Source organism: Boleophthalmus pectinirostris, unplaced genomic scaffold (genome assembly GCF_026225935.1).
Source record: "Boleophthalmus pectinirostris isolate CB_2022bp ecotype Guang Dong unplaced genomic scaffold, ASM2622593v1 HiC_scaffold_3, whole genome shotgun sequence".
Lineage (NCBI taxonomy): Eukaryota > Metazoa > Chordata > Actinopteri > Gobiiformes > Gobiidae > Boleophthalmus > Boleophthalmus pectinirostris.
Genome location: NW_026571299.1, coordinates 43,648,104 through 43,673,614, shown reverse-complemented (window position 1 = coordinate 43,673,614; position 25,511 = coordinate 43,648,104). Strand labels below are relative to the sequence as shown.

At 44.2% G+C, this 25,511-nt stretch overlaps 3 protein-coding genes across 4 annotated transcripts; all 3 read left to right on the top strand.

Annotated features, from left to right (window-relative positions):
- Positions 1–581: 581 nt before the first annotated feature.
- Positions 582–3,807, top strand: slc32a1 (solute carrier family 32 member 1). The gene is made up of 2 exons (XM_020918536.2): positions 582–1,292; positions 2,572–3,807. Exons 1-2 carry the CDS (start codon positions 885–887, stop codon positions 3,757–3,759), a joined length of 1,596 nt encoding a protein of 531 aa, XP_020774195.1. The 5' UTR covers positions 582–884; the 3' UTR covers positions 3,760–3,807.
- Positions 3,808–6,109: 2,302 nt separating this feature from the next.
- LOC110154547 (lon protease homolog, mitochondrial-like) lies at positions 6,110–16,086 on the top strand. 2 transcript variants are annotated; one of them, XR_008633104.1, is made up of 16 exons: positions 6,110–6,563; positions 6,805–6,893; positions 7,199–7,318; positions 7,659–7,815; positions 8,236–8,349; positions 10,528–10,589; positions 11,647–11,776; positions 11,934–12,017; positions 12,087–12,155; positions 12,290–12,441; positions 12,634–12,772; positions 12,841–13,019; positions 13,113–13,200; positions 13,300–13,422; positions 15,535–15,779; positions 15,954–16,080. XR_008633104.1 is itself a non-coding variant. In XM_055160579.1 (15 exons), the coding sequence occupies exons 1-15, from the start codon at positions 6,459–6,461 to the stop codon at positions 15,954–15,956; spliced, it is 1,614 nt and encodes a 537-aa protein (XP_055016554.1). In that variant the 5' UTR covers positions 6,112–6,458; the 3' UTR covers positions 15,957–16,086. The 2 variants fall into 2 exon arrangements, 1 of the variants encoding a protein (XP_055016554.1); XM_055160579.1 differs by lacking the exon at positions 15,535–15,779 and having other exon boundaries at positions 6,112–6,563; positions 15,954–16,086.
- A 2-nt stretch (positions 16,087–16,088) lies between these two features.
- Positions 16,089–25,473, top strand: LOC129411033 (serine/threonine-protein kinase Kist-like). The gene is made up of 7 exons (XM_055160586.1): positions 16,089–17,121; positions 17,617–17,808; positions 19,450–19,544; positions 21,454–21,530; positions 21,639–21,737; positions 22,436–22,524; positions 24,060–25,473. Exons 1-7 carry the CDS (start codon positions 16,957–16,959, stop codon positions 24,204–24,206), a joined length of 864 nt encoding a protein of 287 aa, XP_055016561.1. The 5' UTR covers positions 16,089–16,956; the 3' UTR covers positions 24,207–25,473.
- The last annotated feature ends 38 nt before the right edge of the window (positions 25,474–25,511 follow it).

Here is a 25,511-nt window from a genome sequence, read left to right as displayed (position 1 = left end):
TAGCTTATGATGAATGAATGAAAGTTCTCAATGAAATGCTTAGTCAAAAACGAAAACCAACGGAGTTCTAAACACCGTGCGCCCTTGGGTCTTACCAGCAAAAACAAAATTAGTCCCTCCTTTTAAAAATCCAAATATCCAATTATAGGCTATTGAAGCTCTGCGTCCTCTTCATCAGAATAACTTTTTGTTCATTTTTGAGCAATGTTTGATATTAATTCTTCTCCACATAGGTGTCTTCATTTTCTTGGCTTGCTTTTATACGCGTAAAGTTATGCAAGCTACGAGGCCCCCAGAATGCCATTGGACGTGAGGCAGAGGTTTGGTGGGTTGAGGTTGGGAAACGGAATGGTGGGGGTTCTTGAAGCGCCTCCCCTAGAAATGCAGCAAATCTGTGGCGTTTTTGCGCGCGTGTGTGTCGGTGGAGCACAGGAGGGAGGCTGTGGAGATCGCATTGGCAGTAAGTGTGATGAGGACACGTGTCTCCTCCCTGCCTCTCCCCCAGGGCTCCTCGGTACCGCATTGGCATCAGTGAAGGCACCTGAAAAGAGCACGCCGAAAGGGAGCTACGTCTCGGGCCTCATAAAAAAACTGAAGAAAAAAGACGACGGAAGAAAAAAAAAAACGTGCTTTGATTCGTGGCTTTGGTGCGTAACGCTTTTGCGCGCGCCGCTCTGTTAACGCACAGCCAAACGTCGAGAGCGCAGCGTCAAGATCCAGAGACGGAGCAGCAGCACCTGAAGGTGACATGAACCTGGGTAGAATTAAGAAGCAAACCGCGAAGAAGTGGAGATAGCAACTCGGAGTTTCTAAACATTATCGCTTCATTTTGTCGTGGCCTCTTATTTCACTGTCTTGGAGATAATTAAAATACGGAAATTAAAATGGCGACGTTAATTAGAGGCAAGCTGACGAATAAACTGTCAAACGCAGCCACAGCTGTGTCTAACAAATCACAGGCAAAGGTGAGTGGCATGTTCGCGAGGATGGGCTTTCAGGCCGCCACCGATGAGGAGGCTCTGGGTTTCGCATCTTGCGATGATTTGGACTACGACCACCGGCAAGGTATGCAGATGGACGTCCTGACTTCGGAAGAGATGATGATGGGCGGCGGGGGAGAGGGTGGTGAGGGCAGCGGGGACATGATGGAAGGGGACAGTCACTACCAGAGAGACGGCACCGGGCCACCAAAGTCTGCCTCCAAAGACGGAGCTTCACCCAACGAATTAAGTGAAGCCAGACCCAAAATCACCGCCTGGGAAGCTGGATGGAACGTCACCAATGCCATCCAGGTAAAACTGTGGAATGAAACTCATAACACGTTTTCCAGATCTCTAAATTAAATCAAGTTTTCACTGACGGTAATGATCACTGGCGATAATTGGGGAAACACAATGTTGTTTGGCCCAATGTATTTTGGCCCCGGCAAAGAGAGCATTAAGGGCGTCAAACGGTGCCGCAAAAGGGAGGTAGAATCTGTGCCCCGTTACCCCCTCCCTTCTCACACCTACGCACACGCACGAATTCTTTGTCTGTGAAGTAATGCCCATCCATTGGCATCGATGCAATAACAGCACACTGCACAAACCACATTGTATCGAGGCCTATGCGTAATGGCAACAGTCATTGAACAAAAAAGTAACAAAAAAATGTACATTTCAAACATGTAATATTTGGCTTTATAATTGCCCTGAATGCACCGTCTCAAAATTATATCAAGGTATCAGGATGTATATCAGGAAATTTGTTTAATAATTAGGGCATTTGAGAGCTGCATAACTCCGTGGTGTGATGTACAGTTTTTAAAATATACATAGGGTCTGCGTTTTAAGTACAGCCTAATACACGTCCGCCACATCCCCACCGACAAAAATGTGGCTTTATTCAGGGGTTTCGTAACTTTTACGCACAGAAAAAAAACATATTAGGGCTAATTTCAAATCTATATGTGCATAATTGTTTTCTTTCTCTCTCTCTCTCTCTCACACACACACACACACACACACACACACTCGCACGTATGCACGCGCACGCACACACACACACACACGCACACAGACACACGCACACACACACTCACACACACACACACACATACATACATACAAAGAAAACCCTGAGAGGATCGTAATCTGAAAGAGGCTCTGCGACAAAAAGCCCTTCAGACGCACCGGTTCACGTTGCCTTTTGGGACATGTGTCACGTCACGGCGCCTGTCCTCCGTATTGCAGTGACGTCAGAGGGCAGCGATGAGCTTAGAGCAAAGTGGAAAACCCACAGTATAAAAAAAAAGTATATCAATAAATAAATTACTAAAAAAAAATAAAAAAAAATAATGGCACGTTGATGCATCATGCTTGAATGTCAGTATCAAAAACTGTTCAACCAAATTGGCCTCTTAAGGTAGGAAAAAAAGCTAAGTATTCAGTATGTTGGCTTAATTTGTATGCAGGCCCACACCTGGACATAGACATCCAATGAGCAATTGCCTTATTTGAGTCACGGTGCAAATATATTTGATCACTATTGGGGCGTTTACATAGACTTCACACTGCGTTTGTTCTTCCACAGGGGATGTTCGTCCTGGGCCTGCCCTATGCCATTCTCCACGGTGGATACCTCGGACTCTTTCTCATTATTTTCGCCGCCGTCGTTTGCTGCTACACGGGGAAAATCCTCATCGCCTGTCTGTACGAGGAAGACGAGGACGGACAAATGGTCCGCGTCAGAGACTCGTATGTGGACATTGCTAATGCCTGCTGTGCACCCCGCTTCCCGACTTTGGGCGGTCATGTCGTGAATGTAGCGCAGATCATTGAGCTGGTAATGACATGCATCCTGTACGTGGTAGTGAGCGGGAATCTCATGTACAACAGCTTCCCAAACATGCCCATCTCACAAAAGTCCTGGGCCATAATAGCCACCGCTGCGCTGCTGCCGTGCGCCTTCCTCAAAAACCTCAAAGCTGTGTCCAAGTTCAGCTTATTGTGCACTTTGGCTCACTTCGTTATCAACATTCTGGTGATTGCCTACTGCCTGTCCAGGGCTAGAGACTGGGCCTGGGACAAGGTCAAGTTTTACATAGATGTCAAGAAGTTCCCCATCTCCATTGGAATTATTGTGTTCAGTTACACGTCTCAGATCTTCCTTCCGTCGTTGGAGGGCAACATGCAAAAGCCTAGCGAGTTCCACTGCATGATGAACTGGACCCATATTGCTGCCTGCATCCTCAAAGGCCTCTTCGCGCTTGTGGCCTACCTGACCTGGGCTGATGAAACCAAGGAAGTGATAACAGACAACTTGCCTCCGGGCATTCGCGCTGTAGTCAACATATTTCTTGTGGCCAAAGCATTGCTTTCCTATCCTTTGCCGTTTTTTGCCGCTGTCGAGGTCTTAGAGAAAAGCTTTTTCAAAGATGGGGGGCGCACATATTTCCCAGATTGCTACGGGGGCGACGGACGACTCAAATCGTGGGGACTCTCACTCCGCTGTGGCCTTGTAGTGTTCACCTTGCTTATGGCCATTTACGTGCCACACTTCGCGCTGCTAATGGGCCTCACGGGCAGCCTGACAGGCGCGGGCCTTTGCTTTCTGCTTCCCAGCCTCTTCCATCTCAAGCTTCTCTGGAGAAAGCTCCTATGGCATCAAGTTTTCTTCGACGTCGCAATCTTTGTAATAGGAGGTATATGCAGCATCTCTGGCTTCATTCATTCAATGGAGGGGCTCATAGAGGCCTTTAAATACAACATAGAAGAATAGCTCGTAGATGTTCAATGCAAATCCCCGTTTAGTCAAAGAAAAAAAAACTTCCTGGCACGGTCTCTTCTGCTTAATCCATGCGTAAAAGGCGCATTTTCATGTAGCCTTGTATCCGTTCACAAAAATACATGTGCACCCACTGAAATGTGTGCGTGCACTGACATATGGCTATAAGTATCCAGAGTCCACCCTGTGGACAGTACATGTTGTACAAATGACATCTTTTGAGTCGAGTTTATAATTAAATAAAACCAGATCCATTGTAATGCTTGGACACGTTTGGTAATATGTGAGAGTAGGCTACTGATTGGAAAACATTCACAAATATAAGAGAGCAAGTCCCTCTACTTTACCTTCACAGATTGCAATATTGGAACTAATGCAATGAATACAAGGCAATAATAGCCTACATATGAAATGTGAAAGCATAGGGATAAATAATAGGCTATATTTTCTGTACACGTGAGGAATTGGACCTTTCCCCTGAAAGATTTACACACACAGCAGCTATACAAACTATGCATTGAATGTATGATACAAATACACAGAACACCATTAAACTGGGAAGTAGAAATTATACAGCTCCGTTTTATTGCGTAAACGCGTGGATATTTATTATTTTGACATATTTTCAACTTAACGTCTTCTAGATCTGTTATTTTGGCTTTAAGAAATGTCACTGTCCTTTCTGGTTGCAAGATCCAATGGAAAGCCCGCACTTTCAGTTCAACATGGCCTATTCTGAGGTTAAAATAGATTTCCTATTTCCTAATTTGGTGTTTGAAATCAAAAAAAGAGGAAAATGTGCATACATTTTTCATTTTGTGCAATCCAATGGGTCCTGTGGAAATGTTACAAATCCGTATGTGTAGTGTGTTGTTGTGGTTTCAAAATGATGGAATGTATATCTCAAAGTCGTTAACATATATCGTGAAATTAATATTAAAGAATAAAGAAAAGTGACATTATATTGTAAAAACGTGTGTGGTTTTATGTAAAACGAACGGTCAGAACATGTATTTTTTTGTTCTCTATAATAAAAGAGAAAAAACATCGAAGGCGCAGTCATATTATTTGAGCTTGAAATGCAAGGTGTAGGCTTAGGTTGAAGATTGGGGAGCTCGCTCTGGGAAGATTAAGAACTAGTGGGAAATGAATGCTCTAGGTTGGGGATCAGGCCAACAACATCGAACGGTCCATAGTAACAGCAAAACTGAGCCTAGTCAAATCCAAAGTTCTTCAGTACTTTTGCAGACACTCCTAGAGTTCGTGCGCGCCAGATGATATGCTGCAGGCCTCGTGCTCGACCTGTTCACCCACCATGTTGAGTTCTCGCAGAGACATCATCTGGCCTAGTCATTTGTTCGTGAGCGCCCGCAAACTCCCTGTCGACTGCAGGAATTTACGAAGTTAAGCTACAGGGTCAGTGTATTTATTATTAGTGTCCTAAAAATGTCATAATGAAAATTAAAAAATCAGAAAAAAAGATTTTAACAAAACTACAGAAAAACTTTCCAGCAGATGTATGGACTCATGCATGGACCTTCTTTATGTAATAGCAAAAGAAGATGAAGCATTTTTAAATACAAGATATGATAACTGTTGGCAAATAGAACATGTAAACAAATAAAATCAGGGCATTGATATTTCTAGTAGAACGGGAAACATTTGAAGTTAAAGTATGTTCCTTTTCAGAAGAGGAGACAACTAAACATTGTACAATATTGTTTGGTTTAAGCTGTTCAGTTTAATGAAGGATATTGTAATATTCATATATGGACCTGTCACTGGTTAGAATCAGACCGTTTACAGGACACTACTGTCTAGGGTTAGAATATAGCTCTCTGGCGCCCTCAGGTGGAGACTGCAAGGACTGTGGAAGGTGCTGGAAACGCGGAGAGTAGCTGCACAGAGGACAGGGCGGAGACTCGGGTCGGCTGGGGTAAGACGGTGACATTTCCCCATTTCATGAGGAAAAGGCCTGAAACACACACGACTAGTTCCTCCTAATTGGTTTGGCACGTTTAAAAGATACTTTTAAGGAACATTGTACTTGCACTTCAAATTCACACTTGTAAATGTGGAAACCAACACTTTGATACGTGTGTACTAATTGTTACTTCTCCTCGCGCTCTTACTATCATACGTTGCCAAAAAAAGGGACTTGAAGACATTATAGATGTCTCTATAAACTGTGAACTCTATCGCACCCGTTTCTGAATCAAATTCCACTGTGTTAAAGGTGTTTTTGCATGCAGTCGTTTGAATTACCTACGCTCATGAACGCAGCACGGCTCGACCTGTCACACACTCGGAAGTAAATAAACGCTCGCGCACACGTGATCGCATAGACAGACATGGCGGCCTACAGACTCGCGGGTGCTGTGTGTCTCCGCGGATGGGCTCTGGTGCCCCGGCACTGCCTCAGCCGACCGGGCAGCGGTCTCAGGGGCTTCAGCGGGCTCAGAGGCACGGTCCTCAGGGCGGACACGGAATCCGCTCTCCGCGCGGCTGTAGCGGGGTGTAGACTGCGACCCCCGCTGTGGAGCCAGGACATAAGCGCCCCCTCCCGATACCGACTAACGCCGGCCCGGGCTTTTGGGAACCGAGTCAGTGGAGAGGACAGCGCCAACAGCGGAGCGCCCGGGTGAGAGGAGCCCGGAGGAGATGGAGACGGCGGCGGATACAACGGCCCTCACATGACCGCCCTGACTCCCATGATGGTTCCGGAGGTGTTCCCCAACGTACCGCTGATCGCCGTCAGTAGAAACCCGGTGTTTCCCCGTTTCATCAAGATCACTGAGGTAAATGTGCCCTTTCAGCAGCCGCTTTACTCCCCGCTGCCGCTCCATCCCTCACGGTGTCACCAAGGGCACATGACGCAACAATGCGCGCTGCTCCGTCATCTGCTGCTGCTGTAGAAACCCTTTTCATTGCCCTGGGCATCAAACGGACAAGTCCGTGTAGTTTTTACCCGTTTGCGCATCTCCACAGTATGTGGAGTATGTGGGGTTGAGCTGGACTGTGATGTTTCTCCTTTTATAGGTTAAGAACCCGGAGCTGATGGAGCTGCTGAGGCGGAAGGTGCGCCTAGCACAGCCCTATGCCGGAGTCTTCCTCAAGAGAGAAGACAGGTATGTGCTCCCCCAGGGTCAGAGGCCGCTGCTGTGGGCTGTGCATGTCTGTGTGCTGCTCATATTAGTATAGACTGTGTCTATGTTACTTGGAGCTTGTTTAGTTACCTTGTTTAGTCTTGTATAGTGCTTTACTAAGATAATATAAGAATCCCATGCATTTGTGAATATTATTATGACTATAATCTGGTTCACTGACAATGGCAAAAAGGCATATTGTGAGGATTGGTTAGGTCACATGGAGCTTTAGAGAGCTCTACCTGTGCTGTTGTCATGCACCTGTCACTCACAGTTCTATGTTGTAGTAACGAGTCAGATGTGGTGGAGACTCTGGACTCCATCTACACCACCGGGACCTTTGTGCAGATCCATGAGATGCAGGACCTGGGGGACAAGCTGCGTATGATTGTAATGGGCCACCGCAGGTAAGCTCCATCCTCTCTGACTTTACAGACTTACATCAATATGACGGAATATGAGAACGAGTGGTCTGTTGTCCCTTGGCAGCTTGATCAAAACAATCAATTACAAATAGGGTTCAAAATCTTCCAAAGAGTGCTCATGAGAACTCAGTTTTAATGCTGTAGGCCATTTTGAATTCAAAGTTAATATAGAGGAGGCATGAATTTATGAGTTCAAAAAGTGCCCATATCACTTTTTAATAAAAAAAATGTTATAATTTGATTAATAATTATAATCATAATGAACATGAATAGCTCAGCTTTAACCATGCTAAGCATGGTGACTCCTGTGTCTGTCCCTCAGAATCCGGATCACTCGGCAGCTGGATGTGGAGCCAGAGGAGCCCACAGTGTCCCCAGACTCAGAGCCTCAGCCCAAAGCAGCCCTGTCCCTGCGCAGGAAAGGCAAACGGGTGCGCAGGGACCCCCCGGCGAGCCTTGCAGAGCAGTTGGAGGACAAGGTTAGACTATCTTGTGCAGTAGCTGAAGAAGCTGAACTCTTTATAATTCATAAGTTGTCCTCAGGGGTGGATAGCAACTACATGACTGTAAGTGAGTGGATACCTTTGGTAACTGTACTTTTTGAGTAGATTTTTAAACCTGAACTTATACTTGTAATTGAGTATATTTCTAGCCATGTAATGATAAATGTATGTTTTTAATACAATGAGTACAAGAGCACAGTCACTGATAGAAATGATCAGGTTCAACATTTGTAAATTTACTTTTTGGATATTTCGTGACAAAGTACAGTGTAATCAGTAGGAGTTACTGGAGTTACTGCTTTCAGCATAAATCCTGATTGTCCTTATGCACAGCTGTCTTATCACTCTTTTCATCTGTGGTCCTCTAAAACATTATTAATCCCCACCTTGTTGCAGATCTCTGAAGCAGATCTTAGCCCTGAGCTGCACCCTCTGCCCTCCTCCTCCATCCTCATGGTAGAGGTGGACAACATCCAGTACCAGAGCTTCACTGTCACCGAGGAGGTCAAGGTAAGAATGGGGACAGGACATACAGCAAGGTTTCACTAATACTGCCTTTATTTAAATCTGGAAATAGGTCATGTTTTTTTTTCTTTTCTAGAATATAGTATCTTTGATCTATAGATTGGCAAGAAGACTGAAATCTGAACTGTTAAAAAAACAAACAACATAATTAGTTCATTTTAAACTGTCTGGCTTATTCTGAACTCAAGAGGTGCTTATGCAGTACACTACTAGTCAAAAGTTTGGACTATTAACTAACTAATTAACTGTAATGCAAAATGTAAAGGATTTCAGTGGTTTTCTGTCTAGGAAAAAAAACAACTACTGAAATCCTGAAAATGTGTACTCGATACGTATGTGTATTCTAAAATGTATTGTATGAATGTGTAACGTGACTGCCTCCCTTTTTAGTTACTAACTTATTATTTATTTTATACTTGTATGTATATATGTATGTATGTGTATGTATATGAGTATGTATATATATGTGTGTGTGTATGTGTACATATATGTGCATATTGGTGTATGTGTGTGTGTGTATGTGTATATATATATATATATATATATATATATATATATATATATATATATATATATATATATATATATATATATATATATATATATATATATATATATATATATGTAGCATATCCCTCTGAATGAAGACTTGACACTTGAACTGGCGATTTTTAGATTTAATGTCAATAAATCCTTCAAATCTGCCGTAAGAGCTAAAAAGAACACAAATACAATGTGTAAATAGGCATTCACAAAACTTAACGGAAGCTTGATTAATATTTACATTAATCTAGACAACATCAAACAACAATAATAAAAAAACTAGAGACACAAAAATTATTCAAAGAAATATTTACATCAAAAACGTACCTTTGTGCCTCTTCAGAGGGAAAGCTAAATAAAAACTTAGAAAAATACCAAAAAATGATATCTACACATTTGCTCCGCAACGTTTCTCCCCTCTCGTTGTCAAGGCAACCAGACAAACATAAACCTTTCAAAATAAAAGCGCCAAACACAAACGAGCAAGTCAATGGTCAACAACAGAAAATGGTGTAACACAAAAAACAATCATAAAAGGTCACAAGAGATTTCAACAAGACAAATTATACTATAGGTTATTTACATTATATATAATATATACACACACACACACACGCCTGGTACACGTTTAGTATATGTTATCTGTATTTATACATACATATATAATCCTTTTCATTATTAAGTATCATCATAATTATTATTGCTATTATGTAATTTATTTTATTATTATTTAGTTATTTTGTAAATTTTTTATTATTTTTTTCTTTCCCTTTTTTAATTTTTTTTAATCTACTTTCTATGTTTATATTGAGTTTATGTGGGGGTTGGGGAGTGGGGGGGAATAGGGCATGTATATTATGATTTATGTGGACAAAAAAGCACTGAACAAATTGCAAATTATAAAAATAAAAAATAAAAAAAATTGACTATTTTCAATGTAAATTCTCACTTCATCTCACTGAAGGCATCAAAATTATGAATGACCCATGTGGAATGTAGTGAACGACAGCTTAACTTAAACTTGTTTTAGATTTTAAGAAATGGCCACCCTTTGCTTTGGTTTGCACTTTTGGCATTTCTTGAGCCTGACCAGGCACAGCTGTGAAGAGAAAACCATTTCAGGAGAATTCCTCATCAAGAAGCTCATAGAAAGAAGGCCAAGGGTTTACGTCACTGTCAATAAAGCAAAGGGTGGCTGACTTGGATTTGAAAATAAAATATTTTCTAAAATATAAAAAATATTTAGTTGATACTTTACTTTTTACTTTGCTACATAGTTCAAATATCTCTTGATTCATATTTTCTGTATTAATATAAATGTAGAGAAAAGTAAACATGAAGAAAAAAAACATTGAATGAGAAGGTGTGTATATCTGTCCTGGTCAAATACATGTAAAAACTGAGTACAGGGGCTTTATCAAATCAAAGAATCTTGGTGGTAGATGTCTAAACTACAGGGTTAGCAGCTTTTACACAGAACCCATGGAGACGCTGGGTTGTCTTCAGGGGATATTGTAGTGTCTCCTTAGTTGCAGCATTTGTCATGAGCTAACTGTGCCGATAATGTGTTGGGTCACATACGTGTGGCAGCTGTGGCTTATATGTGTGTGTTGTGGACAGGCTCTGACGGCCGAAATTGTGAAAACCATCAGGGACATCATCGCTCTGAACCCCCTGTACAGGTCAGCCCTTTCTCCAGTCTCATGTAAACCTGTAAGAATCCTGCCTTTAGTATCTCAGTATCTCAACATGTTTAAAAACTCCCACCACTATGCCCATCTGCAGTGACAGTATTTTTCAGTGGAGACTCGGAGCAACCCATTTTAGGAAACAAGGCTGTTCAAACCAGTTGACTCCTCTGTGCCAAAAAGACTGGAACAGGACCAAGCAAAGACTGTCAGATATAATGACAATATAGAAACAGAACACCTGATCATGTTAAAAAATACATTAAATAAAAATCCAAGCTATAGATAAAAATAGGTTAATGTTAGGATTTAGGTTTGGTAAGTGGTGGTTTTCATGTTTTTCTAATCCCAACTTGATTTGGTTCCATTGTACCTGTGCTAAATATTTCTCATAGGTTTATTCACTTGCAGTTTCTGGAAAAAAAGTTGACCATAAAAGTACATACGTACAGTACATACAGGAAGTAGCAGTGAGTTCTCAAACAGAATCTACCTATGCTAATAATGGGCAATATTTTTTTTTCCCTGAGGCCATAATCCAGTCCAGTGGTGGACGGCTACCATTACACAATCAGTGGTGTAACAAAAACAATGATTTCTCTAAAACGTAGGCTACTGCAATCTATACTACAATATAATACTTACCCGGAAGTCAAATAAACTTAAATAAATAAACACCAAAATAAAACATAATAAAAAGAGCAAAAGCAAAATCAATTTCTAATGATGGTTAACTATGTTTTACTGAAATGAGTGTCAGTCTACGTGTAAGAACTAAGAAAAAAGTGGTTGTTTTTCTGTTAGAGGAGTGAGTATATGGAACAATCTGAGTGATGTTTTTAAAAAGTCTAATACTGCAGAAGCCTTTAAAAAGGATATAAAGCATTATGTTTTAAAGATATAGAACTTTGGAATGAACAAATTATGCATTCAATTTAGTTTGTTTTAATTTATGTTTTGTCCCTCATATATACAGTAAGTTGTAAGTGAAATTGTGAGTACTACTACTAACCTGTCATATGTGTGCGTGTGTGTGTGTGCGTGTGTGTAGGGAATCTGTGCTGCAGATGATGCAGGCAGGACAGAGGGTCGTGGATAACCCCATCTACCTGAGCGACATGGGGGTCGCCCTGACTGGAGCCGAGTCCCATGAGCTGCAGGAGATTTTGGAGGAGACTGACGTAAGGCTGCTGCTGTTAGGATATTATGTTATATTAGAGGTGTCATGTATTGTATGTCAGGTATTGGCCTGTAAGAGATCATTAGTTGTTGTGTTTCCTCCTCTTCTGGTGAAAATAATTATTATTAGACACTAATTTACCTTGATGTTGTCTGCAGATTCCCAAGAGGCTCTACAAGGCCCTGTCTCTGCTCAAGAAGGAGTACGAGCTGAGTAAACTTCAGCAGCGGCTGGGCAGAGAGGTGAGAGCTTGCACGCACGCACGCACACGCACACAAGGCCCCCGGGATAATCTGTCCCTGTGCTCTCAGGTGGAGGAGAAGATCAAGCAGACCCACAGAAAATACATGCTGCAGGAACAACTCAAGATCATCAAGAAGGTGCTATAGTGTTGATTCATGTGCAATAAATGCTGTTGAGGAGGAGGAGGGACTGAGGAAGTATTGAAGAGGTGCAGGGACTGAGGAGGGGGTACAGGGAAGCAGAGGTGAAACTGGCTTGTCTGTCTGTGCAGGAGCTGGGTCTGGAGAAGGAGGACAAAGACGCAATAGAGGAGAAGTTCAGAGAGCGTCTCAAAACACGGACGGTTCCTCAGCATGTGATGGAGGTCATCACTGAGGAGCTCAACAAACTCAGCCTGCTCGACAACCACTTGTCTGAGTTCAAGTATGTCTGGTCCAACTGATATTGCCTATTACAGTGTACTGCAAAAGTACTAGTATGTGAGGTACTTCCACCGTACTATTGGTGTTTACAGTGATAGTTTTCTGGGATATTCCAGGGCACAGATGAGCAGCCTCTGCACATCTGACTGTCCAGATAACTTGTCCAGTCTGACCAGTTTTTGTGCTCCCTCAGTGTAACCGGAAATTATCTGGACTGGCTGACCAGCATGCCCTGGGGCAGTAACAGCGAGGAGAACCTGTCTTTAACTCGAGCCCGCGAAGTGCTGGATGAAGATCACTACGGTATGGACGACGTGAAGAAAAGGATCCTGGTGAGATTTGCGCAGGCTGAAGGCTGTCATGTATGTGGTACGTTTGTGCTCATGGAGGTTGTTTGCAGGAGTTTATCGCGGTGAGCCAGCTCAGGGGCTCCACTCAGGGGAAGATCCTGTGCTTCTATGGGCCCCCGGGTGTGGGAAAGACCTCCATTGCCCGCTCCACTGGCCGCGCCCTCAACCGCGAGTACTTCCGCTTCAGTGTGGGTGGCATGACTGATGTGGCCGAAATCAAAGGACACAGGTGTGTACCACGGAGCTCCTCTGCACCCTAACCTGAGGACGGCTCCTCTGCTGTCTGTGCAGTTGAGGACTAATGTCTGTTTGTGTCCTCCAGGAGGACCTATGTAGGGGCCGTGCCAGGGAAGATAATCCAGCGCTTGAAGAAAACCAAGACAGAGAACCCTCTGGTGCTCATAGATGAGGTCTGTCTATTATGTATTAGAGTTGTCAGTGCTGTTAAATGCTGTTCAGACATAGTCTCTGTGTGTGTGGAGGTGTGACCAGCTCTCTTTTCTCCTCAGGTGGATAAGATGGGCCGGGGGTATCGGGGGGACCCATCCTCTGCCCTGCTGGAGCTGCTGGACCCTGAGCAGATTGCCAACTTTCTGGACCATTACCTGGATGTGCCCGTGGATCTGTCCAAGGTGAACGCTACACTCATGCACCACATATTCCCCTCACATGTCATACACATCCTTCACACATAACCACGCCACGCGCTCCCCTCACACGCCACACTCTCTTCACACTCTCTCTTCACATGCCACACTCTCTCTTCACACTCTCTCCTCACACGCCACACTCTCTCTTCACACTCTCTCCTCACACGCCACACTCTCCTCACACGCCACACTCTCTCTTCACACTCTCTCCTCACACGCCACACTCTCTTCACACGCCACACTCTCCTCACACGCCACACTCTCCTCACACGCCACACTCTCCTCACACGCCACACTCTCTTCACACACCACACTCTCCTCACACGCCACACTCTCTTCACACGCCACACTCTCTCTTCACACGCTCTCCTTCACACGCTCTCCTCACGCCACACTCTCTTCACACGCCACACTCTCTTCACACGCCACACTCTCTCTTCACACGCTCTCCTCACTCTCTCTTCACACGCTCTCCTCACGCCACACTCTCTTCACACGCCACACTCTCTCTTCACACTCTCTCCTCACACGCCACACTCTCTCTTCACACGCTCTCCTCACACGCCACACGCTCTCCTCACACGCCACACGCTCTCCTCACACGCCACACGCTCTCCTCACACGCCCCACGCTTTCCTCACATGCCACACTCTCTTCACACACACTCTTCACACGCCACACTCTCTCTTCACACGCTCTCCTCACACGCCACACGCTCTCCTCACACGCCACACTGTCTTCACACACTCTCTTCACACGCCACACTCTCTCCTCACACGCCACACTCTCTCTTCACACGCTCTCCTCACACGCCACACGCTCTCTTCACACGCTCTCCTCACACGCCACACGCTCTCCTCACACGCCACACTCTCTTCACACACTCTCCTCACATGCCACACTCTCTCTTCACACGCTCTCCTCACACGCCACACTCTCTCTTCACACGCTCTCTTCACACACCACACTCTCTCTTCACACGCTCTCCTCACACGCCACACTCTCTTCAAACACTCTCCTCACACGCCACACTCTCTTCATACGCCACACTCTCTCTTCACACGCCACACTCTCTCCTCACACTCCACACTCTCTCTTCACATGCTCTCCTCACACGCCACACTCTCTCTACACACGCTCTCCTCACACGCCACACGCTCTCCTCACACGCCACACTCTCTTCACACACTCTCCTCACATGCCACACACTCTCTCTTCACACGCTCTCCCGCACACGCCACACTCTCTCTTCACACGCTCTCTTCACACGCACACACACACTCTCTCTTCACACGCTCTTCTCACACGCCACACTCTCTTCAAACACTCTCCTCACACGCCACACTCTCTCTTCACACGCCACACTCTCTCTTCACACGCTCTCCTCACACGCCACACTCTCTCTTCACACGCCACACTCTCTTCACACGCTCTCCTCACACGCCACACTCTCTCTTCACACGCCACACTCTCTTCACACGCCCTCACACGCCACACTCACTCTCTTCTCACACGCCACACTCTCTTCACACACGCTCTCCTCACACGCCACACTCTCTCTTCACACGCTCTCCTCACACGCCACACTCTCCTCACACGCCACACTCTCTTCACACACTCTCCTCACACGCCACACTCTCTTCAAACACTCTCCTCACACGCCACACTCTCTCTTCACACGCTCTCCTCACACGCCACACTCTCTTCACACGCTTTCCTCACACGCCACACTCTCTCTTCACACGCCACACTCTCTTCACACGCTCTCCTCACACGCCACACTCTCTCCTCACACGCCACACTCTCTCTTCACACGCCACACTCTCTCTTCACACGCTTTCCTCACACGCCACACTCTCTCTTCACACGCTTTCCTCACACGCCACACTCTCTTCACACGCTTTCCTCACACGCCACACGCTCTCCTCACACGCCACACTCTCTCTTCACACGCTCTCCTCACACGCCACACTCTCTCTTCACATGCTCTCCTCACACACCACACTCTCTCTTCACACGGGACCGGGGAGGTGCCATGTCCGTGCAGCTGCTGAAGCCTGTCACCAGCCTTTCTGTTTGCGTGTGATGGCCCAGTGCGGCCCCGCAGAGCCCGGCCCCGGCGCTAACTCCTCTGTGGAGCCCAGTGGAAACCGGTGCTGTTTGAGATCTTTGGGGAAATTTGGACTGTGCAAGCCCGGCTTGGGCAGGGGGTGTCCGCCTCCGTGTACCAGGTGAGCTCCGGGAGAGCCAGCACCGCAGCTGTCAAAGAGTTTCAAGCCGAGTCTCATGGAGGGGACTACGGAGCGTGCTGGAAGGGATCCAGGGACACAAGAACATCGGTACACTTACGACACACGCATGCACACACCTACACACATTGTTTGCCTCCATAAGAGAGGCACGGCCTCATGATGTGAGTGCGGGTGCACATCATGGTCTGACAGTGACAGCACCGCAAAAACCTGTGTAACGTACATCATATGACCTCGGTGTGTGCTGTGTTGTTGTTGCAGTGACACTGTACGGAGTGTTCACACACCACAGCAGCCTAGGGGTGCCCACACGCTGTCTGCTGCTGGAGCTGCTGGACGTGAGTGTGTCCGAGCTGCTGCTGAGGGCCGGGGCCCCACACTGCCACAGGTCAGTGGGACACAACCTAGGCATTCGTGCATGGCTTTATGTGATATCTGTGAACAAGCTGGCTTTTTTGAACAATTCCTTCACGAGAACAGTTGGAACTGAATCTAATAAGAAAAAAAAAATTATGCTTTTATGCTTTAACTCTGAACCTACACAAGAATCAGCAATGAAGCAGAGGAGGCAACACGAGTCACAAAAAAAATATTTGTCTTAGTAACTGTTAATTTTTAATAATAATTATAATTATTATAGTGCAACACCCAAGTTTGAACTATTTAAACAGGTCTGAGCCTCGGTCATTTTGTCAGTTTGTAGATAAAAATTAGTTCTCACATGGTTTCTGTCTTATAACTAAGTATAAAAGAGCCAGTCTTTTGAACAGAAAGGAACGCATCCAAAAGATTCAGATCCTATAAAGGAGCACTAGCTCAAAGCACCTCAGTTTAGGGATACACCAGTACCGATATTGGTATCGAATTTTGGCGTCGATCCAGGAAAATTTGGATCGGGTATCGGCTCCATGATATTGGTTCAGCTGATATCCTGGATGGGCCATTAAGTGAATGTAATAAGATTGATGCTGGCCCAGAAAGTCTCATAATGTGTGAACTTTTATTCATACAAAGCTGTTCAATAGTTACTTAAATAACAGTTACAGAACACAACTGAATCAATATTGTTAGAACTTAACTGTATTTTTTTGGGGGAAAAAAGGCCATTCCTACACTGGTATCAGTTTATTTCCGATAACAGCAGTTACTTGAAGCCACAGTATTACTATTGTTATCATAATTGAAAAAACTGAATCTGTGCACCCCGGTCTCTGTTTGTGGGCTTGTATGCTTTCTGTCCCATAGGCTGCAGCAGGGCCACTCCATGTGGCTAGTGCAGCACTGTGCTCAAGACGTGCTGGAGGCTCTGGCCTTTCTCCACAGAGAGGGCTATGTCCACGCTGACCTCAAACCTCGCAACATGTGGAGTGCAGACGACCAGTGCTTCAAACTCATCGACTTCGGCCTCAGCTTCAAGCAGGGCAACCAGGTGAGCTCCTCCCACGGTCTCCATGGTATCGTGAGTGTACCCGACAGGTCCGAGACTCCAACAGCATGCACTTCCTCTCCTGTATCCTGCCCTGTGGTTGCTGCTTCTGCGCTACAAATAAAATGGTCCATGCTTTCTTTTGTTCTCTCAGCAGTAAACAATGTACATTTTAGGTATCAATGAAATATTATTCCTCATTTTGTGAACTGGGCATATGAATTTTCCAACCGGAGCTAATTGTAAAGATACTCTATAAATGATCCTATGTGTAATGACTTTCATTGTCCACATGGCAGCAGTATCTCCATTGGCAGAGCTCTAGCTCCTTCTGATATTGGTTTTGGTGCTCCTTCTGTTTATGTGAAAGTGTTGAGTAACTATAATAAAAGCTGGTGGAGAGGCTGCTGGCTCCAGACTACATAAAACACTTTGGCACTCTTGTAAAGTACATTATTATTACTATCATTTAAGATGTGTCATGTTTTTGAAATGCAGGATGTGAAGTACATCCAGACGGACGGGTATCGGGCCCCTGAGGCTGAGCTGCAGAACACTCTCGCCCAAGCTGGAGTGGAGCTGGAGGTCCACTGCACTGCAGCCGTGGACCTGTGGAGCCTGGGCATCATCCTCCTGGAGATGTACTCAGGAGCCAAGCTCAAGGACACAGTGCGCTCACAGGAATGGGAGGTACACTCATACATGTCACTTCAAATCTGCTTTGTATTCCTCAATATTGTAAACATCATAGTGTCGTCACGAAACTAATATCTCAAACTCTAAATTTCTATACTAAGTAAGGAATAAACTCAATATACTAGTATAAATTCTGGTACATAGTGATAACAAGAACACTCATTTAGACAATAGAGTGTGATTTTCAACATTAAAAGCAGTACTTTTTTTTTTTCTATTCCCACGTGTCCTTGTATGTGTGTTGTCTCTGTTTCCCAGGTAGGTTCCATATTGGTCCATGGGCGTACACTGGTCTATGTGTTCAGCTCATCATTCTAAAGCTATTCAGGAAAGGCTCATTTCTGTATTTGTGCCTGTCTTAAAACAATTTTTGGCAGTGTTTGCTAATATGTGCCTTTTGTCACCATGGTAACTGCCATACACATACATGTGAGAACATCGTGATGTCACTACAAAGTATCATTGAATAAGCATATTTTAAACTGATTCTAATTTCTAAAACCTTAACATAAATTGAGGGTTGAGGGGGGAAAAAACCCTCCTTTTTCCTGTTGATCACATTGTACTTTATCATAAAATAACCAAAACGTAAATAAAAAAATTTAACCTGGTATTTTCAGTTACTGACTAAACCCAATAACTCACTGTACTGCAATATAATTTTACTTTTTTATTAACTTATTTACTTATTTTTATTAATTTATTAATTTTAGCTGCCCCCCATCTGTATTAATTATTACTAGACAATAGAATGCTGTGATGTCATCTGAAACCCAGCAATACTGTTTGAGTGGCTGTTTTCTTCTGGGAAAACACCTTCATCTCCTTTATGTCGGCCCAGTCTATTCCTATTTCAAGCTCTACTAACTTAACTTTTATTATACTGTTTATGGGGTAGTGCAGTTGTTCCAGAACCTTTTTTCCGCCATGTTCTGCTCTGCTTCTACCAGAGAAATCAGATACTAATCAATACTAAAACTAGTATCAAAACTAGATGCTTAGTTGAGCAGGTATCAATGATAAAAATGTTCCGTTTACAGCCTTTCCTAAATGTCTTTAGAACGATCTTGAGCTGTATCAGAATAAGTATAAGAGCACAGAGACTAGTATACACACATGGACCAACATGGAACCTACCCGGACCACTGAGGGATTACACGCATATATAAGGACACATGGGAATATATACTATGTACTAATGATGTACATAGCCTGCACATGTCGTAGATCTGTATAACGCATCCCTATAGCTGATGAATGCAAGAGGATGGACTGCTATGTTAGTTTCATTGTTGCTGCTGCCAGAATTTGCATTTCCTTCAGGATCAATAAAGTATCTATCTATCCTATTGTTTAAAGAAATAGTTTTTATCACCATCGTGGGATCAAAAATGGTATTAATTATCAGGTCTTTTCCATATTATCGAAATAGAGTTCGAAATGTTTGTATCTCGACAACCCTACTAAGCAGAAATGGTGTGACGAACCCACTTGTTCTTTAAGATTCAGCTCAGTGTTTTATATATGAATGCCCTGGTGTCTTGATTGCTATTGCACTGGGATGGCATAGTGAAGAGCATTCCATGATCCAATAGTAGTTGTTCCTGCGATTTGTAACACCTCTGCCTTCCTCAGGACAATAGTGCAGCTGTTATTGACAAGATCTTCGTCAGCAAGAGTGAGGCGCACCCTGCTATTCCTGTGTACCACCTCCGAGACCTGATCAAGAGGTGACTTTTACGTGACCTGACTGCTCCTCTCATGTTCCCTGACCATCTAACTGTTCCTCATGTGTTCTCCTGACCCTCTGACTGTTCCTCATGTGTTCTCCTGACCATCTGACTGTTCCTCATGTGTTCTCCTGACCTCTGACTGTTCCTCATGTGTTCTCCTGACCATGTAACTGTTCCTCATGTGTTCTCCTGACCATCTGACTGTTCCTCATGTGTTCTCCTGACCCTCTGACTGTTCCTCATGTGTTCTCCTGACCATCTAACTGTTCCTCATGTGTTCTCCTGACCCTCTGACTGTTCCTCATGTGTTCTCCTGACCATCTAACTGTTCCTCATGTGTTCTCCTGACCCTCTGACTGTTCCTCATGTGTTCTCCTGACCATCTAACTGTTCCTCATGTGTTCTCCTGACCCTCTGACTGTTCCTCATGTGTTCTCCTGACTCCTGACCCTCTGACTGTTCCTCATGTGTTCTCCTGACCACTGTTCCTCATGTGACCTCTGTTCTCATGTGTTCTCCTGACCATCTAACTGTTCCTCATGTGTTCTCCTGACCATCTGACTGTTCCTCATGTGTTCTCCTGACCGTTCCTCACTGTTGCTCCTTCTCCTGACTGTTCCTCATGTGTTCTCCTGACCATCTAACTGTTCCTCATGTGTTCTCCTGACCATCTAACTGTTCCTCATGTGTTCTCCTGACCATCTGACTGTTCCTCATGTGTTCTCCTGACCCTCTGACTGTTCCTCATGTGTTCTCCTGACCATCTAACTGTTCCTCATGTGTTCTCCTGACTGACTCTCATGACTCCTGACTTTCCTCATGTGTTCTCCTGACCATCTCTGTTCCTCACTGTTCTCCTCATGTTCCCTGACCATCTCTGTTCCTCATGTGTTCTCCTGACCATCTGACTGTTCCTCATGTGTTCTCTCCTGTGTCCTCTCTGACTCTGACTGTTCCTCATTGTTCTCCTGACCATTCTGTTCCTGACATCTGTGTTCTCCTGACCATCTGATGTTCCTCATGTCTCTTTTATGTTCACATGACTATGTGGCCATATTGCATGCTTGCATTTTGTCCCTTGCTATTGCAAACACTATTATTCTCAGTTAAATTTGTTAATTAGCTCATGAGCTTCATTGTATATTATTGTGTAACAAGAAATGGACCAGTATTTTTCTTCCATGGCTGATGTGATAGAGATTGTTTAGAATCCAGAGGGCTGATGAGCTCCAATGCCAATATTTTTGGGCTGGGCCATATGTAGGGTCAGTTTTGATTATTTTCCTCAAAATATCTCATTTGAATTTAGTATGAAGTCATCCACAAACCTGTTTACTACAAACTGCAAGAGAGCTGTGTAGTCACATTTTGTCAGTACCCTCATTAAACAAAAGTGTTTAAATGAAGCTTTATGCATATAGAGGCAGCAGGTTGGGCTAAATAAAGTCTAGTTTTAAGGCTGACTGCTAATTAATCAGAGGGTAATGGCACGTAGTGTGTGTGAGCTAGATAAGCCAACAGTGAAAATGTGGTTAAAGCACACGGTACCACAACATGAGAGTGACCTGATGGTGTTAGACTAAGCTACCTAATGTGGACCTACACAGTTCAAATCAACACCAAAGGGAAATCCAAAGAGAAGACTTTTAACTATGTGTTATACAAAACCAGGTGACAGTGCACCACATGCTAAGCCAACAGTACAGTAATGGTCCACACTCATGCTCCTGCACCTATAGAATCAAAACTATACCAGTGACTTCTTGAGAAACACTTGATGTCCAAGTTCATAGGTCATTTCTTGATACAGTAGGTGACTCTATTTCTATCAAAATATTAGATTACAGTAAAAGGTACCTAGAGTTGGGAGTTCTCTTGATCCTTTTACTGTTCCCTTGTCTCAAAGCATGCTGCTGAAGAGCCCTCAGCAGAGATGCACTGCGTCTACAGCACTGCTCAGCCCCTTCTTCAGTATCCCTTTTGGTAAGTGTCCACCCTTGTGGACAATAAGGGGGCAAGAAGGACTTACATTTCTGTACTCATCAGGATTATATATTCTTATCAAATATCTAAATCCGTGTGTGTGTACAGCTCCACACATCGAGGAGATGGTGTTGCTGCCGTCTCCTGTCCTGCGCCTGCTCAACCTCATCGATGACAGCCACCTGCATAATGAGGACGAGTATGAAGGTAGAAACTTACCAGTGTTTGACCTATGAGGAACACAGTGGAAGATGAGAGGACAGAGGGACAGGAGGAGAGACTGAGAGAGGAGCGATGGAGAGATGGAGAGATGGAGAAGAAAGATGGAGAAACAGAACGAGAGAGAGCTGAGACAGAGAGAGAAAGAGAGCTGAGACAGAGAGAGAGGGGCATGTTTTTTTAATTTCCAGAAAAAGTTTGAGAAGGCTTAAGAGAGTCAAGAATCTGTAACATACTGCGTTATTAGAATGCTCAAAATTCCCGAATTGAGGCAACTGGACGAAAAGTGGTTATAAGATAAAAATATTAGATAAAAACTAAAATGTTTAAGTCATAACAAAAAGTTGCTTTTCTATATCAAACAATATAGAAATTTTGCTTCAAAAAAGTATAATTTGTTTTAAAATATTATATATAAATGTTATATATCTTTTGACTGAATAAAAACTATTGTCGGGGTTAACTTCTATAAGTATTTGTTCAGTAAATCCTTGAAACCACAATTTAAGTTTCTATCATAAATCTATGATAATTCTTCAATTATGATAATTCCTATAATTTCTAAATTGAAGTCATAAAATAAATAAATCATGTAAAATGCAGTAGTAGGTCTTTAAAGCAGGTTGTAGTATCATGCATGTTTGTGACTGCTACTCCATTTGTCCCATGTGCTGTGTGTGTTTCAGATATCCTGGAGGACATGAAGGAGGAGTGTCAGAAGTATGGCTCTGTGGTGTCTCTGCTCATCCCCAAAGAGAACCCCGGCAAAGGACAGGTGGGACTGCACACAGGGAAATCACCAAATGGTTCTGAAAGAGCCAAATCACAATAAGGACGGCATTTTTTGGCAGTAGCTGTATCCCAGTAACAATATTCAGACAATATTCTGTTGGTTCAACAGAAAGGTCCTAAAACATATTCAGGATTTGTTGAAGGTCCCATAGCTTTGCTTAGAATTCTCCACAGTATGGCATTAAACTTATTTAACTTATTTTAGAGGTCAGATCTGTGTAGAGGTGAACTTTCTCAAAGTAAAAAAAAAATGTTCAAGGCATTTGTGATCAGTCCAAGCATTGGTTATGTTTGTTACATTATTTTAAACAAATAATGTTCAGCCTCAATGTGGAACATTGTGTGGAATAATATGTGCAGAAATACAAAATATAGGCAGTATTCCAATTTAGCATATCTTCAAAACAGCATTCACAATATTTTCAATATATCTCACACCTCCAGATCAAAATAATGTATGTGCGTGTGTCTGCGTGCATGTGTGCGTGCATCTGTGTTTGTGTGCCTGCGTGCATCTGCGCGTGTGCGTCTGCTCGTGTGCTTCTGTGCGTCTGCCTGCGTGCATCTGTGTGATGTGCGTCTGCTCGTGTGCGTCTGTGCGTCTGCCTGTGTGCGTGTGCATGCATCTGTGTGATGCGTCTGCATGTGCGTGTGCGTGTGCCTGTGTGCGTGTGCCTGTGTGCGTGTGCGTGCATCTGTGATGCGTCTGCATTTGCGTCTGCTCGTGTGCGTCTGCCTGTGTGCGTGTGCGTGCATCTGTGTGATGCGTCTGCTCGTGTGCGTCTGTGCGTCTGCCTGTGTGCGTGTGCATGCATCTGTGTGATGCGTCTGCTCGTGTGCGTCTGTGCGTCTGCCTGTGTGCGTGTGCCTGTGTGCGTGTGCGTGCATCTGTGATGCGTCTGTATTTGCGTCTGCTCGTGTGCGTCTGCCTGTGTGCGTGTGCGTGCATCTGTGTGATGCGTCTGCTCGTGTGCGTCTGTGCGTCTGCCTGTGTGCGTGTGCATGCATCTGTGTGATGCGTCTGCTCGTGTGCGTCTGTGCGTCTGCCTGTGTGCGTGTGCGTGCATCTGTGTGATGCGTCTGCTCGTGTGCTTCTGTGCGTCTGCCTGTGTGCGTGTGCATGCATCTGTGTGATGCGTCTGCCTGTGTGCGTCTGCCTGTGTGCGTCTGCCTGTGTGCGTCTGCCTGTGTGCGTGTGCCTGTGTGCGTGTGCATGCATCTGTGTGATGCGTCTGCATGTGCGTCTGCTCGTGTGCGTCTGCCTGTGTGCGTGTGCGTGCATCTGTGTGATGCGTCTGCGTACGTATGTCTGCGTGTGTGCGTCTGAGTGCGTGTCTCTTCGTGTGTCTCTGTGTGCATCTGCATGCATGTCTGCGCACATCTGTGAGCGTGCGTCTATGTGCGTGTGTCTCCGTGTCTCTGTGCGTGTGTCTGTGTACGTGTGCATGTGTCTGTGTGTGTGGGTGTATGTGTCTGTGTGTCTGCGCACGTGTGCATGTGTCTGTGTGTGTGAGGCAGGTCTTTGTGGAGTACTCCAGCTCCAGTGACGCCAAAGAGGCCCAGAGGCTGCTGACGGGACGCACCTTCGATGGGCGCTTTGTGGTGGCCACCTTCTACCCCCTGAGAGCCTACCGGAGGGGCTACCTCTACCAGACACTACAATGACACTCCATTCCAACTGCTTGACTATAGTTTACTCATGATGTCATGTATTGTTTTAAGTCTGTGTGGTTCTCTAAAGACCAACAGCATGTCCCAGCCCCAGGCTTGACCTTTGAGTGTGTCATTGGACAGGAGGACCCCTGCTGTGTCCTAACGTGTACACACTGCATATTAGTTTTCTTCGAGTTGATGATCAAAAGCCTTCGTCTCTGCCTAAATGAGATAGACATAGATCTGTTGTATTGCATTTATTGATTTTCCATTTTAAATGAAGTGTGATGAGGTCTGTTAAAGTGCCTTTTAAATAAATATCATTCATAAGAAAACTATAAATCTATCTTTTATCCTATAGAAATATATCATTGGCATTGATAAAATGTTATTGATGGAAAAAAAGACCTCTTAACACAAGTGCCAAAAGGGTGTGTGGTATAAATTAAATGCAAGAAATATCTTGGAACCGTTGGTTCTCAGCAGTTATTTATTTGTGTAAAAAGACATGTGCTTTTTCTGGTATTTCATTTTAAAATATAACATATGTAGATCATCGTTTACATTGAGTTGTAAACCACAATAATGGATGTTTAGAGTTCAGACATAAAAAAATAGAAACTGATCTTGACTTTCTGTTCAAAATTGCAGATCTGAGAGACACCTCTTCAATTATGTAATTTCACTGAAACGGTGAGCTGTCCTTGACGTGGTTTAATTTTGAAAAGTGGCTTTGTGACATTTTAGAACCCTATATCTATCACTCTGAATTTTTCAAATGATCACAGGGTAGATGGTGTTCTGAGAACGACCTTACACACTACTACAGCCCTGTGTGTGACCCTTACACATTACTACACCCATGTGACTGACTACAGTCTTGTGTTGTGTGTGACCCCTACACACTACAGTGAAGATGCAGTAGGCCCAGACTTTTCCACATAAAGAGCACAAAAAGTAGTTTCTCTTTGTTTATGCACATGTAGAAGACAGACTGTAGCTCTGACTTTGCCCATGTCTCCCTACCCGTTATTGCTTTGCCTGAGATGAAAATGTGCAACTATGAAACATCTTGAAAGTGACTGTGAAGCCCTGGATATAGAAATGATAACCTATTTATTTTTATATTCTCCCAAGAATTCCAGTGTTCTGTATTGTATGACCAGCTATGTTCATTCTGTGCTTCTACTGTTGGACTGTACCTTATGCACACAGAGCACTCACCCATATTTTACTACTTTGTAGTTCTACTTAATAAAGTGCACTTCTGCTTCCAGTACTCTTGCCATTTACTTTCAGATGACACAACCTTCTGGT